General features: G+C 43.1%; 1 protein-coding gene across 2 annotated transcripts in view; it reads right to left on the minus strand.

The window, feature by feature from the left end:
• Window positions 1–15,881, minus strand: part of DNA2 (DNA replication helicase/nuclease 2) — an 89,082-nt gene that overhangs the window by 13,339 nt on the left and 59,862 nt on the right. For both annotated transcript variants that reach the window (XM_073548144.1, XM_073548145.1), the window contains exons 15-18: window positions 3,822–4,015; window positions 2,829–2,918; window positions 2,542–2,743; window positions 2,340–2,429 (exon numbers count right to left, since the gene is read on the minus strand). In XM_073548144.1, coding sequence (XP_073404245.1) covers window positions 2,340–2,429; window positions 2,542–2,743; window positions 2,829–2,918; window positions 3,822–4,015 — 576 coding nt within the window. The remainder of the gene's footprint in view (window positions 1–2,339; window positions 2,430–2,541; window positions 2,744–2,828; window positions 2,919–3,821; window positions 4,016–15,881) is intronic.

Raw genomic sequence — 15,881 nt, forward strand, 5'->3', positions numbered from 1 at the left:
GGTAAGTTCACACTAGGTGTTTTTAATGCAAATTTTCAGCTGCATATTACAATACCAGATATGTCTACAAGAATTCAGAAATCACACCCCTTGATATTTTTCTCATCAGTATTTTGTGCTTTTCATGCTTTTCACATCTCCTGTTTTTTTCACCCATTGACATGAATGGGTGGTGAAAAAATGTTGAAAATTCGCACCAAAAATGCAGTTATCAGGTTTGGCTTCGTTTTTTTTGTGCCAAAACCTGATTCTGTAGAATTTTTGCACTAAACTTTATCAGCATGCGCAAGAGACAAATCTAGCATGCCAAAAAGACTGCAAGTGAAACCTGTTTTTTTCTGCAGCTTCTTTCCTGATTTTTTTTATCAGATTAGCTAAAGCTGAAAATGAATTGAGGCTTGCAAGAGATGTCAAAAGCAATAATAAAGGATTTTGGGGCTATGTCAAAAGTAAAAGAAAAGTCAAAGATGCTATAGGATTTTTACAGGATGAAAATGATGAAATGGTAAGACAGGATGTTGAGAAGGCTGAACTTTTAAATTCCTATTTTGCATCTGTTTTCTCTCAGAAAGAAAATGTAACATCAACTGTTATTCACTGTCCTATTAAGGGAATAGAAGAATCCAGGATATCTATAAACAGAAAGATAGTGAGGAAACACTTAGCTAACCTAAATGAATTCAAGTCTCCAGGTCCAGATGAATTACACCCCAGAGTACTGAAGGAGATAGCAGAAGAAATGTTTGAACCCCTCTCCATAATCTTTGAAAATTCTTGGAGAACAGGAGAAGTGCCAGAAGACTGGAGAAGAGCAAATGTTGTTCCTATCTTCAAAAAGGGGAAGAAGGTGGACCCAGGCAACTATAGGCCGGGGAGTCTGACTTCTATACCAGGAAAGATCTTTGAACAAATTATTAAACAACATGTATGTCAGTACCTGGATAAGAATTAAGTGATTAAACAGAGTCAGCATGGGTTTGTAACTAATAAGTCATGTTAGACTAACTTAATTTCCTTCTATGACGGTATCACTGATTGGGTGGATCAAGGAAATGCTGTAGATATAGTATATCTTGACTTCAGCAAAGCATTTGACAAAGTCTCTCATACAATCCTTATTGAAAAAATGACTAAGTATGGAATGGACAAGGCAACTGTTAGGTGGATTCATAACTGGCTTAGTGATCGGACCCAAAGAGTGGTCGTAAATGGCTGCACATCCAGTTGGAAGAATGTCTCAAGTGGGGTACCACAGGGCTCTGTCCTGGGCCATGTATTGTTCAACATCTTTATCAACGATTTAGATGAAGGAATTGAGGGTAAACTGATTAAATTTGCTGATGACACCAAGCTAGGAGGGATAGCTAATACTAGAGAAGAGAGAGAGAGGATTCAAAAAGATTTAAATAAACTGGAGAAGTGGGCAGCAACTAACAGAATGGTTTTTAACAGGGAGAAATGCAAAGTACTACACCTGGGCAATAAAAATGAAAAAAGCATATATAGAATGGGAGGAATAGGGCTAAGTGACAGCACATGTGAAAAAGACTTGGGTATACTAATAGATCACAGACTGAATATGAGTCAACAGTGTGATGCAGCAGCAAAAAAGGCAAATGCAATTCTAGGATGTATTAACAGAAGCATACAGTCTAGATCATGTGAAGTCATTATTTCCCTCTACTCCACTTTGGTCAGACCTCATCTGGAATATTGTGTCCAGTTTTGGGCACCACATTTTAAAAAAGACATCAACAAACTGGAGCAAGTTCAGAAAAGAGCGACCAGAATGGTGACCGGTCTGCAAACCCTGTCTTATGAGGAAAGGTTGCAGGATTTGGGAATGTTTAGTTTGCAAAAGAGAAGACTGAGAGGAGACTTAATAGCTGTCTACAAATATCTAAAGGGCTGTCACATTGTAGAAGGATCAACTTTATTCTCATTTGCACAAGGAAAGACTAGAAGCAATGGGATGAAACTGAATGGGAGGAGACACAGATTAGATATTAGAAAAAACTTTTTGACAGTTAGAGTGATCAATGAGTGGAACAGGCTGCCACAAAAAGTGGTGAGTTCTCCTTCAATGGAAGTCTTCAAACAGAGGCTGGACAGACATCTGAGTGGGATGATTTAGCGAATCCTGCTTTGAGCAGGGGGTTGGACCAGATGGCCCAGGAGGTCCCTTCCAACTCTACGATTCTATGATTCTATTCTATGATTCTAAGGGATCAGTTTTTGCAGCAGAAAAAAACCTCCTAGTGTGAACTTACCCAGACATTATATAACTTAGATACTGGCATGTAAGTGGTGGCTTAAGCTTCACAAGTAGCCAAACCGACCTTTAGGAACAGAGATGTTAGTAAGAACACCAGCTTGGCTTCGATCCAGTTACTGATTCCGCATTTTTCTTCCGTTTCCAAAGCAGGGATCTAGAATGCAGAATGAAAACATTATAACTATGATCTTTACATATGCAGTAAAAATAACTTATACTTCGACCATTAGATTATATTTTTATTAAAATAGCTTTTTGTGACATACCTGCTCTGTATTAAGAAAGTAGACTGGGTTGCTGGGTTCTAAGACATCTCGGACCCACACATTTTCGGGAGACTGCCTGAATTCCAGTTCCAGCTGCAGAGACTGGAGGTGAGGGAGTTGCACAATGGCAGCAGACACCCGCTCAGAGGCACATTCTAGCTGTCCTTCGTATACTAACTTATTGCTCAGAGCCATTATCTTGCTAGAGAAGGCACAAAACAGCTGTCACTAGAACGCAGATAAAGGCTCACGTTGCATATTCACAATCTGTATCAATGACGCGTTACCTATTCATACGGTACTGCACATTCAGCTGCACAACAGCATCCTGGTTCCTCTCCAGCCTCTTAAACAAACTCTCACTCATTCCCAAATCCCTGGGGAAACAATAACGTAAGAGATCTAATTTTTCTTGCACACATTTATTGGCTGGGCAGCACATGAATTGGCATTATTTCAGATTTCATATGTTCAGCCAGGGTGGCAACTTAGTAGGCAAATATGTATGAGATACGATATTAATTTTACTCACTTATATAGCGCCATTAATTCCACAACACTTTACAAACATTATTGACACCGTCCCCATTGGGGCTCATAGATTCCCTATCAGTATGTCTTTGGAATGTGGGAGGAAACCGGAGAACCCGGAGGAAACCCACGCCAACACGGGGAGAACATAAAAACGCCTTGCAGATGTTGTCCTTGGTGGGATTTGAACCCAGGACCCCAGTGTTGCAAGGCTACAGTGCTAACCACTGAGCCACCGTGCTATCCATGGCTACTAGTAGCCACTTCTCAGCCTGGATCACCGCTACAGCAGAAATTCAGGGCTCAGGCTTATTTTAAAGCAAATAGAAATTGAGTTTGGATCTTATTTTCACATGTCAAAGGTGAGAATATTGTCCTGGCTATCAGAAAAGCAAAAGCAAGTAGAGAAAAAAAATGGCACCAAAAGGATTAAAGAAGCCCTTGTATGAATATTTTTCTTCATTAATGTGTGTAGTGCGAGAATATAACACACACATCGCCTATCGCCGCTCTCTCAGGAACCCAAAATGATACAATGAAAAAAAAATCCCCAATAATTCCCCAACCAAAGGGAAAAAATGCATTAGCACATAGTAATAATCCCGAGTGTATCTATCGCTTTGAATTATTTATCTGAAGGTTATATAATATATAATAAATATTAAATATATATTTAACATAATAAATACTATATTATATAAGCAAAGGATTAATCAGACTCCGCAGCAGCCATTCTGTACGGCACATACCTGGCTTCCATGCTTTGAACGAGTGGTGGGAGTTGTTGATGGTCGCCCACAAGAACAAATCTGTTTGCAAAAAATAAGGGACCAAGGCAAATTGGCTGACTGATCTGGGATGCTTCATCCACAATGCAAAAGTCAAACCTCCTTCTGGTGAAGATTGGATGATTAATACCCATGCATGTGGTCGCAACAACAGGCTGGTAAGAAAAAAATTGAAAATTATTTCACAGAATTTACAAATCTGTTGGGATTTTCAGAAAAGCATAATATACGGATTTGTGCTGTGAGTAATAATCAGACTGCATTCAATGTAATACAATAAGGCTCAGATCAGAGCCGTTTCAGAAACTGCTTATCGTAAAATCTGTTTCTCGGGGGCCTTCATTGGGGGACACAGGAAACCATGGGTGTATGCTGCCGTCACTAGGAGGCTGACACTATGCAGAAAAAAGTTTAGCTCCTCCTCCGCAGTGTACACCCCACTGACAGAAACTAGGATATTCAGTTAGTGAGAAAGCAGTAAGAGAAGCAACAAATACAAGAAATAAAACACAAACTGTTACGGTATAATACAATAAACAGAGCTGCTCAACTTGGGAAGATGCTGTGTCCCCCAATGAAGGCTCCGTGAAACAGATTTTACGGTAAGAAACCAAAAATCCTGCTTTCTCAATCGCTTCATTGGGGGAAACAGGAAACCATGAGATGTCCCAAAGCAGTACCCAAGAGGGAACAGCAGACAACTCCAATAAGGACGAAGGACTCACCATCGCCACTAGCAAGATCACCTAAAAGGTCTTTCTACCCAAGCCGGCATCCACCGAAGCTAGGCATGGGCTCTGAAAAATTTTGTGGACATCTGGGACAGATCAACACTCTACAGAGGTGCCGGGCGGAGGCCCTAAGAGTACCGTCCGGGCAGAGTGCGCCTAAACCCAGAAGAATGCGGTCTTTCCTGACCTGGTAAACCTACAATTGGCGACCGGATTCAGCGAGCATCCGCTGACCTGGAGGCCGGAGGACCGCTACACGCCAAGCCCATGAACCGAAAAAAGGGGGGAGGGGCGGCCTTAGCTTGATAGACACCGTCGCTCTGGCCAGGTAGCCTGATGAGAGAGCGCTACAAAAGGGTAAGTCCGAGCCGGACGAAAGGAAAGGAATTAAGAATGATGGACAGAGCCATGGAGAACATCGGTGAGGTATGGGAAGAGCAGTGAACTTTTGATCCACGGAAAGTGCACAACCACAGCCACAGACTCTGCGAGACTCCGGAAGTGGGTGAGAGCCTGAAAGGGAAAGCTATAAAATGAAAAACAAATGGACCCATCCCTCACAAAAACGCAGGAATCTCCAAAACCCTGAAGAAATCAGGGCCTGGATAAAGGCTTCATGGAACAAAAGAAAAATCATGCGGTACCCAGAAAGCAAATACTGAACGAAGAGATTTCCTCCTGAAAAGACATGGATGGACTCGATCTTAGATACCCAACAAGTCACGCTGAGAAAAAAAAACACTGGAGAACGACGAGGGTTAGCCTGAGAAAGGAGAGAGCTCGACCCTCCGGTGACCTCCTTAATAATTTGGTCCAATTGGAGCCAAACCGATGGGAAACGATGGAAAGGCAAGTTGGTGAGAGACTTCTTTGGGGATAAGTTCGCTCATCAGGAGAGAAGAGACATACCGAGTTGCTTCCTTCTTTGGAAGCGGCTGGACTAAGGTCTCCGAGAAAATGACAAGGAAAGACTTGAGAGTAGGCTACTGTGAACCTGCTAGAGAGCCAAACGCTGAAGACGTACTGAAGGGGACCTAGGGATATCCTGAATCACAGCGCCACGATGTAGGCTCAGTCTAACAAAATGGCTCAGAAAGGGAGAACCGTTGAAGAGGCAACTGCTTGCTCGACTAAGCAGGTAGAACGTAGACTACTGGACGACTTCGCTGACTGAGATCAATAGGAAGCTAAACTCAAGCATACAGGAATGAGGTTGGGTATGGAAAAAATAGTCTAGATGGGCATTGAAAGTACAATAAAAAATGAGCACTCGAACAAGGAAAGTCCATGAAAAAACCTGGAGTATGTCAACTGCATGGAAAGTTGGCTCTAGGAAGGAGCACATAGACTCCAGAAGACAGCTAGGCTGACGAAAAGAAGATCATTCCCTATGAACATCTGGGCGACCGAATCCGTCCTGGACCCTCTGGAACGGGGAGAGGATTGCAGTGTGTGGACCCGCTTACCTAAGTATAAGACAACACATGCCCGAGGATAACAGTGAAAAAGATACGAATCTAGCTGAAGGAAGAAACGTTTTATCACCAAACTCCTTATTGGATCCAGGACTGGAGCAGCTTTCTACCCTGGTCGATGCTTGCGCAGAGAAAGATCCCATTCCTGTCCGAGGTGGGAGACTTGTTCCTGTCACGCTCGGAAGTCACATCCTGGAGCTGCTGGAGGCTTTATCCGGTGTGTATAAGAAAGAATAGGTAAGTACTGACAAATAGACAGGGAGCTTCGGTATTGTGGTAGCTCAAAGGCCCTTAGGATAGAATAGTGAACAGACATTAAGAGTGAGGGTATACATGTGGGCTCTGACTCAGTAAGACAGCCAGAACTTATAAACTACGATTGACTAATCATTTATGATAGGCGTAACACACTGGATAGTAAAGATAACCTGAGGGCAGCACTGTAAGCTGACCAACTGGGCAGTTAGAGGTAAGCCCGAATAATCAGAAGGTGTGGAAAAGCCCCTGTGGAGCAAGTCACACTCAGGGACCAGAGCGTGGCCGAAGGAAAAATTGCGACCATCCGGTACCTGACACGAGCATGTCTGACCTACCTGAAAATGGAGTATCCACTTATGCTGCTGCCGAGATTCACCCTGTGGCACTGAGATCCACTCCGTTTGTACGTGGTAGATTTTTTGTTTAACTGTTAACAGACCACAGATGTTATTGATCATGAAGCATGCAGCAGAAGTTGCCTCTGCTCACATGAAAACGGCCTGCAACCTCAGCTGCAGCCCACCAGAAGTGATGAATACCAGACACCTCTTGTGAAGTACAGTATTCAGATGTATGGGATATAATCAGGCGTGGTGAAGTGATCGAAGACTGAGGTGTCCGGAGGGATAGTGTGAGACGCCCTCCTCCTTTCACTGAGTACCGCGAATTTTGGGCTTCCCAGAGGGGGTTGACCCGGTGGAACAAACTGAGACGGCCGCTCCAGTATTGTGCCCAACTGAAGTAAGGATATTTAGCTCTAATTGAGAGAATCCGTGGAAGGAAAAGAAGAATTTTGTGGCTTGGCACATTGTGTGACGAAGGTGTTAGGAAGAAGAGAGGAAGTGAATTCTGATTGTTTCTGTTACTGCTATGTTGAAGAAGAAAAATTGTCTATTATTATGGCAAGGACTGGATGTATTGTGGTTCAAGAAAGTGACTGTGGTGTGAGGAAGTGATTGATTAAGAAGGAACTAAGATTGATACTGATGTGTCAGGCAGGCAAATAGTTAAGAATGATTTGAAAGAAGAGGTCTCCCTGCTAGATGACAATTGTACAAGGAGACTGAGAGTCGCAGCCCCCACCTTTTCTTTGTTAAACGCTCACGGTATCTATTATCAGCCATCGCTGCCAGCCTCAGTCCCCGCTATGCCCAATATTGCTAGTGGTTATGAGTATCCAAGGAAAAAAAAAAAAGTTTTTAAAAAATTTAACCCGTCTGTTCAGCAGAGAGGAAAAAAAAAAGCAAACTATTAGCTGCTCCAGCCCCCACCATCGCGCTCAGCGCGGCTGCAAGCACACAGTTTGTCCCTCATCAGTGTGCCCTTCAGCTCATACAGCAGACTCTGGCCCCCCCTTAGACTTCAGCTCCTAATCCTATGACTAGGAACCTTTCTCCCCAGCCCCTCCCTGCCAATGTTGGCATTGTGCCCAACTCGAACACTTTCAGAGAAATTGTTATACTCCCGCTGTTTTAATCGGAGTAGATGGCAGACCCAATTAATATACTTTTATAAACCCCATAAAACCCTTCCCCGAGGTTACTATTCAGTTTGTAAACTCTCCCACATGTCCTGTAAATTTACTAGGGGCAGATTTATTATCACAGTTCCGCTACAGAATACAATTCCAAGATGATGGTCAGATGGTTCTTACGTTATATAATTCCTATGTAGATTAAGACAATGAGGAAATCTGTATTTTTCATGCCTTTCCCACAGATGCCACAAGGGGCCCAAAACAGTTCCAACCAGTTTGCAAAAAAAAGAAAAAAAATATGAGCAGGTGTCTTTTGCCATTGCTGCCATTGTTAGCCTCCTTAAGTATCTGGCAGCACTGAACTGTCGGGTTTTGGCCTCAAGACTTCAGTTCTGCCTTGGTCAAGTGATATTCTTGGGTCACTGTCTCCTTCAGGGTGCCAGACACCTTGCAGAAGAAAGAAAAATAGCTGCCAGCTCCCTTCCTTTCCCAAAAGATGAAGCTGAACTCCAGCGTTTTCTTGGACTATGCACTTATTGTTGTCAGTGGATACCGGATGCATCCCGCATAATGCAACCCCTTTACAACGCCTTAAAAGACGGCATAATGAACTATAAGGAAAGATGGCAGTGATGAGGATTATCTCCAATATGATTGTTCCCAACTTCTGACTGAAGAAACAGCTACACCACCAAATGTCAGTGAGAATCCACTCCCAAATCCTGATCTGGTGTTATACACGGATGGTTCAAGATATGCTGACGAGTTTGGTAGAATCCACACGAGATATGCTGTTACCACAGAGGACACCATCTGGACACAGAGGACAGAGATATGCCCTCACAGTCAGCACAAGAAGCAGAACTCCAGGCTCTGTCTACTGCATGTACTTTGGCCAAGAACAGACGGGCTAATATATACACGGACTCACGGTATGCATTTGGTGTTGCTCACGATTTTGGGGCTCTATGGGCCAATTGAGGGTTTACTACTACTGCCGGAACCCCAGTGAAAAATGCTGAAGCTGTTAAAACCCTCATGGACTCGATCAAATTACCTATTCAGGTTGCTATTATCAAAGTTAAGGCGCATGGTCCTAGGACCAGTCCACAGACTGTTGGCAATGCATTTGCGAATATGCAAGCAAAAGCCGCCGCTCTCTTACCCGTTGAACCAACCATACTAGCTATGGTGACCACACGCTCTCAGCGTAAACAGTTACAAGAAGCATTGACCCTACTCCTGATGATCTCCAACAGACTGAAGTTTTCTGTCGGACCCCGCGAGACCACTTAATGACGATGCAGAGAATGTCTCCAAAGGAAGAGGTGAAGCAATGGAAGACTGATGGGGCACAAATGGATAATGGTCTCTGGAAAAAAAGGACCAACTCGTGTGTCTCCCTAAGTGGATGTACCCTGCTTTTGCCACATGAGCACATGGACCTACACATCGAGGAAAGAAATCAGGCCCTCACACTGGTGCAAAAAATTCTACTGGGCCCCGGTTCTCCAGTTGGCCGAAAGCATTCCGTTACCAACATGACTGCGAAGACCACAGCGAAGAAACTGGTGATGGAATTTATATGCAGATATGGGGTTCCAGAAGTTGTTGAAAGTGATCAAGGTCCGGCCTTTTCTTCTCATGTGTACCAAAAAGTTCTGACAATACTTGGATCCACTGTAGCCCTCCATACTCCGTACCACCCACAATCCAGAGGGAAAGTTGAGAGAGGCTGAACGGCACACGGAGGGACAATTGACCAAAATGATGCAGGAGACTACAGCTCCATGGCCAGAGCTCCTACCCATTGTACTATACCACATTCGTACTACCCCTATTGCAAAATATGGCCTGTCCCCATATGAGATATTGTTTGGCACTAGGCCCCCAGTTGCGAATTTCCAGCCTCAGCAGTTATCAGAAGAAACTGACCGTGCTGTTCAATGTGTTCAAGTCCTCCTCATCACCCAACAAACCAATAGCAAATAAAGGGGCATGATGTTTTGGTTTTCCGCATTTTCCATATTATTATTGGTAAAAGTTAAAGTTAGAAGATATTCAAAGACTCAGAGATCAATACGATAAAGACAATGATCATAATAAGGACAGTTGGTGGTCAGACACCTTCTCCTTTCTCAGTCCAGCCAATTGGTTTAAGGAAATTGGGGGCTGGATAGCTGGGATCTTACAAAGCTTGTTACACATTGCTGTCTGTATCCTTGTTGTATATGTGATACTAAAACTTGTTCTTTGGTGTATTCCTGTATGTATTAGGAAATTCTGCACTAAGACAGCTAATGATGATACCAAAGGTGTCGTTGCCCCTGCTTTTCTCTGCACCGATCTCAAAAGGCTACTTGATGAAGATGTTGAAGCCAAGCACATGGCTACCTACAAAAGATCTTCACCACCGTTATCAAAAATTGTTATTCGTAAATTGTAGTATACAGGTGGGATGGGTGCGCCACGACAGCCATGACTAAGAACACGGCATCAGTCATGTGAAGACCAGTACCCCTCGAGCTTATGGCTTGGGATAGCACCTCTGATGCTGCATATGTGTTAACAAAATTTATCTAGGGGGGACTGTGAAGTACAGTATTCAGATGTATGGGATATCTTGTTCTTCAGACTCCATTTTTGTGCTTGCGACGCCATTTTGTTGTTTACAAGATAAAGTTTGTAATTAGGTGAAAGTTCACAGCTGTTATGAAACTAGACTGTTCTAGCTTGTACAAGATAGGAGATATGAGACCCTAAAAGAATGTGCTATTGTTCTATTCTCTACGTCACGTAACTAGGGACATATTCTGGTTTTCTTGCAATATTATTGGCTTACAAAGGGAAATGAAGTTATTGCTAGTTGAGAACTTTGCATAATTAAGCAAAATGTTATAAAAGTGACTAAAATAAAGGGGCTTAGTGATCTGCCTGGATCCTCCCGTACAGAGACCCCCGTCTCCGTGTGGTCATTCCCAACGCCCTATGAATTAATTTGGAAATCACTGTATCAACCGTGAAGGGTTAATTTAGCCCTCCCTAAATAGCTCCCTCGACACTAACTGAGTGGTGAACAGACGGGAGCATAGGAAGATGTTGCAAAGCACTCTGAGGAATGTGATAGAGGGCGCTTCTGACTCACCTGACAATGGTACAGAAGAGCCGGACCGATGCAGCAATCAACGTTTGAGCCACAGGAAAGACTGCATGTATCGACTAAATGCGTCTGGTAGAAGACGCATCTAAGTCCTGGATAACGGATAGAGTACTGCTGCAATTGAACGCGAGGAACATGAAGGAGAGTGCGCCTAACTCATCTGAATACAGTACAGAACACCAGTACCACTGCATCAGTCAGTCAGAAACACGTCTGATCCGCTGAAATATGAGTTTCAAACTACCCTACTACATGGTAAGTGATGCGTCTGAAGCCTGGATAGCGGATAGCGCACAACTGCAATCGGCTCACAGTATCCTGTGACTAAATCAGCATTGGGAGAACCCCGGAGAAGGGTTCAGGAGAGAGCGATTTCTGTGTTGTGGTCTAGGTCTGGATTCCTGACGGCATTAGGCAGAATAACAGCTTCACGTGTAGTAAGCCGCACCACGAAATCTGTCATGAGGCATGTTCTGACCTGTCATTTCTCCTGACGGTAGAACAGTAGGCTTGGAATCAGGAGGAGACTAAACGCTACTCTCTGTTACGCGCCTGGGTTCAAACCCTTGGGCCTGCGACTTGTGGTCAGCTTCTTTATCCACTGAGCCACAGCGGATATTGCTGGGTAACACGAACTTCTATCCAGCTGGAATTCAGGCCCAAACACTGCAGTCGTAAAGGCGTAGGAGCAGCTTCCCTCTCTGCTTAGAGCAGTGTAATGCCAGCATCCGGAGGGGGCTGCAGGAAGATGCAGGACGAGTGCCTGTGGACAGGAGATATGGAAGCATTTGATATGCCAGGGCTCTAGCATCTTTATATGTAGGGCAATGGCCAAGCCTTGCTGTGCTGAAAATCAAGGCACAGATCTGGAATAGCAGAAATCACCACTGCAGTGACAAAACGGAAATCTCCGAGGGGAAATGGGCAAGTGAAACCTTCTACCAGGTGAACGCCATACGGCAGGTTTTATAATGGCCCATCTCCCTGTGGAGGGCGTAGAGCGGGCAGTGGCACAGATGACGGCAGCGTCGTGTACTGCAATACCCAAAGCTGTTGACTGCACTGCTCTAGAGCGTAAATTACACCAGTGACTGCACGGCTCTAGATTACTATTACACCAGTGACTGCACGGCTCTAGATTACTATTACACCAGTGACTGCACGGCTCCAGGCTACTATAAGACTAGAGCGCCTTTTACAGCCGCATCATTAGGAATGATGGATTCTCTCACCCATCACTGACCCTGCGGATAGTGTGGCCCCGCTAAGCTCCATTCTGCTGTGCCTGGCTTATACTCCGCACCCCGCTTGTTAGCTGGAGCAAGCGCCACCTTCCAGGTCCAGGAGCCAGCAGATGGCGACCGCAGGGAGCATGCATGGGACCCTCAAGTAAAAGTGCACACTGTAGAAAAGGTCCCGCCGGGACCGGGGAGAGCAAGATGACGGCGAACGCATGCAGACTGGGAGAAAAGCCCGCCCGAAGAGCTGAGATGACGGTGGGAACCACCCCTGCAACTAGGCCCGAGAGAAACCAGGACATAGATTACAGCAAGTGACCGCCAGAGCATGGGGGAGCGGCATGGAGGGCCCTAAAAACGCCGCAATGGAATGCCTGGTGGCCCCATTCCATCGGAATTAAAGGTGAAAGACCTCTAATGCCCTCTACCAAAATAAAGGAAAATCTTTTTCTTTTCTTTCATAATCTTCTATCTTGCTGGGACCTGGGGGGTGGAATGTACCTCCTCATCCACGAAAGATTGAACGTCAGAAATTCCCGCGTTGTAGGACGTCCGTTTCTCCTCAATCTGACAGGCTCTGGGGGGCGAGTGGGTAGGGGACAGAGGCTCCTGTGTTAGGGGTTGGGGTCCTGCCGGCCTGACTTATGAGAATATGGGGTAGCAGTACACGCCGTACTCGTAGTCTCTGCGTGGGAGTACAGAAGGGACTATTCACACTGTATCCCTCCATGAACCTGAAAAGAAACGACACACATTGAGGTGGATATGGGTCTAATGAAAGACCCGTGTCCACCTCCTACTGACACCAAGCTAAAACTGAATATCCTAGTTTCGGTCGGTGGGGTGTATACTACTGGGGAGGAGCTAACCTTTTTTCTTAAACAATATTTTTATCAGGGCTGTGGAGTCGGAGTCGTGGAGTCGGAGTCGGTGCTCATTTTGGTGGAGTCGGAGTCGGAGTTGGAGTCGGTATAAAATGGACCGACTCCGACTCCTAAAATATATAATAAATTGGGTACAGTAATTCAATGCAGGATGTGCTGAATATTTTTTCATAGGAGTTTGGGAAAGTTATGAAATGTCCTATAAATGGCTGTTCTATTCCTGATCTAAGGCTACATTCACACACAGCGTTTTTCCTGTGTTTTTTGAGGATACGTTTTTCAGCTGCAAAAGCTGATCATCTTTTTAAAAAACCGCATCACCTGAAAGGTTTTTGAGCTCATAGATAGTGTTTTCAATAGCAAAAGCAGATTAGAAATCTGCTCTATCTATCCATTTATCTATATCTGTCTATCCATATCGTATCTGTACCAAAAAGAATGAAAACCGGGTAGTACACCAATATATATTCTGTTCTGTCTAAATATCTTGATTATTGGATCATAAAAATGATTAAATGTCTGAGGTTCACATTGTACTACAATAAATTTTTCACTTAAATATAAGCAATATGTGTGGGAGTCGGAGTCGTGGAGTCGGAGTTGGAGTCGGAGTCGGTGTAAGGGAAACTGAGGAGTCGGAGTCGGAGTCGCAGGTTTGGCCTACCGACTCCACAGCCCTGATTTTTATTAGAGTTTTCAGAATAGTAGAAATGTAAAACATACATTCATATAGTCATACCCAGATGAAATTTAGAGTAATGTAAATCAAACATTACAGTATAATACCATTACAATCATATCAGCACTTGAAATGAGTGCAATTAACAATGAACAGAACAGAACAAAAAAACAATTGTAAGGGCACAGGCAGACACCTAAATATATATAAAATTTTGGCACATCATAAATAAAAAAAAAAAAAAAAAAAAAAAGAGAAAACAAAGGTTCAAGGTATAAACTCCTCTTCTATTTTAGACTTGAGTTCCAACCATCTATACCATCTGTCATCAAATAATTTTATTGATGTTATTAATATAGTGAATCTTTTCACTAACTAGCTAACCTTTTTTCCACATAGCGTCAGCCTCCTAGTGGCAGCAGCATACACCCATGGTTTCCTGTGTCCCCCAATGAAGCGATAAAGAAATAAATATTGCAGCATGCACTACTGTCTTTTGTATTTCGGATGAGACATGTCTATAAAAGTCTAAAAAAATAAAAACTAAATATCAGATCCCAAATGGATCATTGGTATATTATCAGATTTTTATGGATACTTTGCTGCAACATGACCTAAAAAAAACCAAACAAACAAACAATACGAAAAAAAAAAAAAATCAAACAATTTCTCATATGCTTGTCTGATCTCAGTCTTAATCTGAATATGTGAAGCTCCATATTTCTTTGTTTCTAATGGCGTTCACAGGAACGTTCATTTTCGATCACTGCCCATTGTGAACATGCCAGTGATGAGCAAATGGTCGCTGCCCACATCTTATATCTTATATGTGGCAAAAAAAAACACTGACAGCAGGATTTAAATGGGTCCTCATTGCCCATTCAAAGGCCCCTCGCCTCACCCTTGACATGATCACTGGGTGTCGGTCTATTACGGTGGAGGCTGAGGGCTTCCTTAAGGTCGCCGTTGCCGCCATCCATAGGTTTCATCAGGAATGGAAAAAAGAAAAAAGATGTATTTAAGGATTGCTTTAAAAAATATTTTAAAGAATAATAATTTGATTTGACCTTCAAGTCGACAGGAAATGAAATAAAAGCAAACACATCTGGTATTCAGACATGTGCAAGAGTCAAAGCTATAAAAAGTATAAATCTAACCTCTACTGTAAAAACATAAAGGAAAGATTTGAAAAGCCAGAATTAACATTTTTAAACCCTTAGTGATGGAGCAAATTTTTAAAATTCTGACCAATATCACTTTAAGTGGTGATAACTCTGAAATGCTTCAACAAATCCCATTACTTTTGAGATTGTTTTTTCGTGGCACATTATAATTCATGAGAATGGTAAATTTAGGGAGATATGCTTTGTGTTTATTGATAAAAAATATCAGATACTTGATAAAAATGTAAAAACATTGCAATTTTCAAACTTTGAATGTATCAGTTTAATCCAGATAGTCATACCACATGTCTGCTTTACATCAGCACCATTTTTAAAATGCTAATTTATTTTGTTAGCCTTTTAGGAGGTTTAAAAATGTAGTAGTAATTTTTCATTTTTTCAAGGAAAGTTACAAAATTTATTTTTTTGAGGGACCTATCCAGGTTTGAAGTGACTTTGGGGGTGCTATACATTGGAAAACCCCAAACATGATACCATTTTAAAAACAGCACCCCCTGACATTGAAAACTGCTGTCAGGTAGTTTATTAACCCTTCAGGTGATTTTCAGGAATTAATGCAAAGTGGTATAGAAGGAATGAAAAAATGTTTGTTTACCACCTAAATGTCACTAACTTCTGAACTGACCGCTATATCCGGGTGCCGGCTATTTGGCCATGAACTGCTATGGCAAACATCAGGACCAACACAATCATGATCTCGGTGTGTCAATTAGATTAAAGCGGAAGCCCCCACAATCTTTTAACCATTTTTCTGATGTAGTCACTTTTGACAGCAGCAACTAAGGGGACGGTGCCAACACTGATCGTTTGTGATAGAGCAATTGGTCAGCTATAGTGGACAGCTGACAGCAGCTGGATTGTCACCTGTATGGGGATGATATTCTCTTATATCTCAGGTCAGTAAAAAGACGTATTGACTCATTAAGGGGTTAAAT

This window comes from Dendrobates tinctorius, unplaced genomic scaffold, assembly GCF_039654945.1.
Source record: "Dendrobates tinctorius isolate UK_male_01 unplaced genomic scaffold, ASM3965494v1 ptg000156l, whole genome shotgun sequence".
In the NCBI taxonomy this organism is placed as follows: Eukaryota; Metazoa; Chordata; class Amphibia; order Anura; family Dendrobatidae; genus Dendrobates; species Dendrobates tinctorius.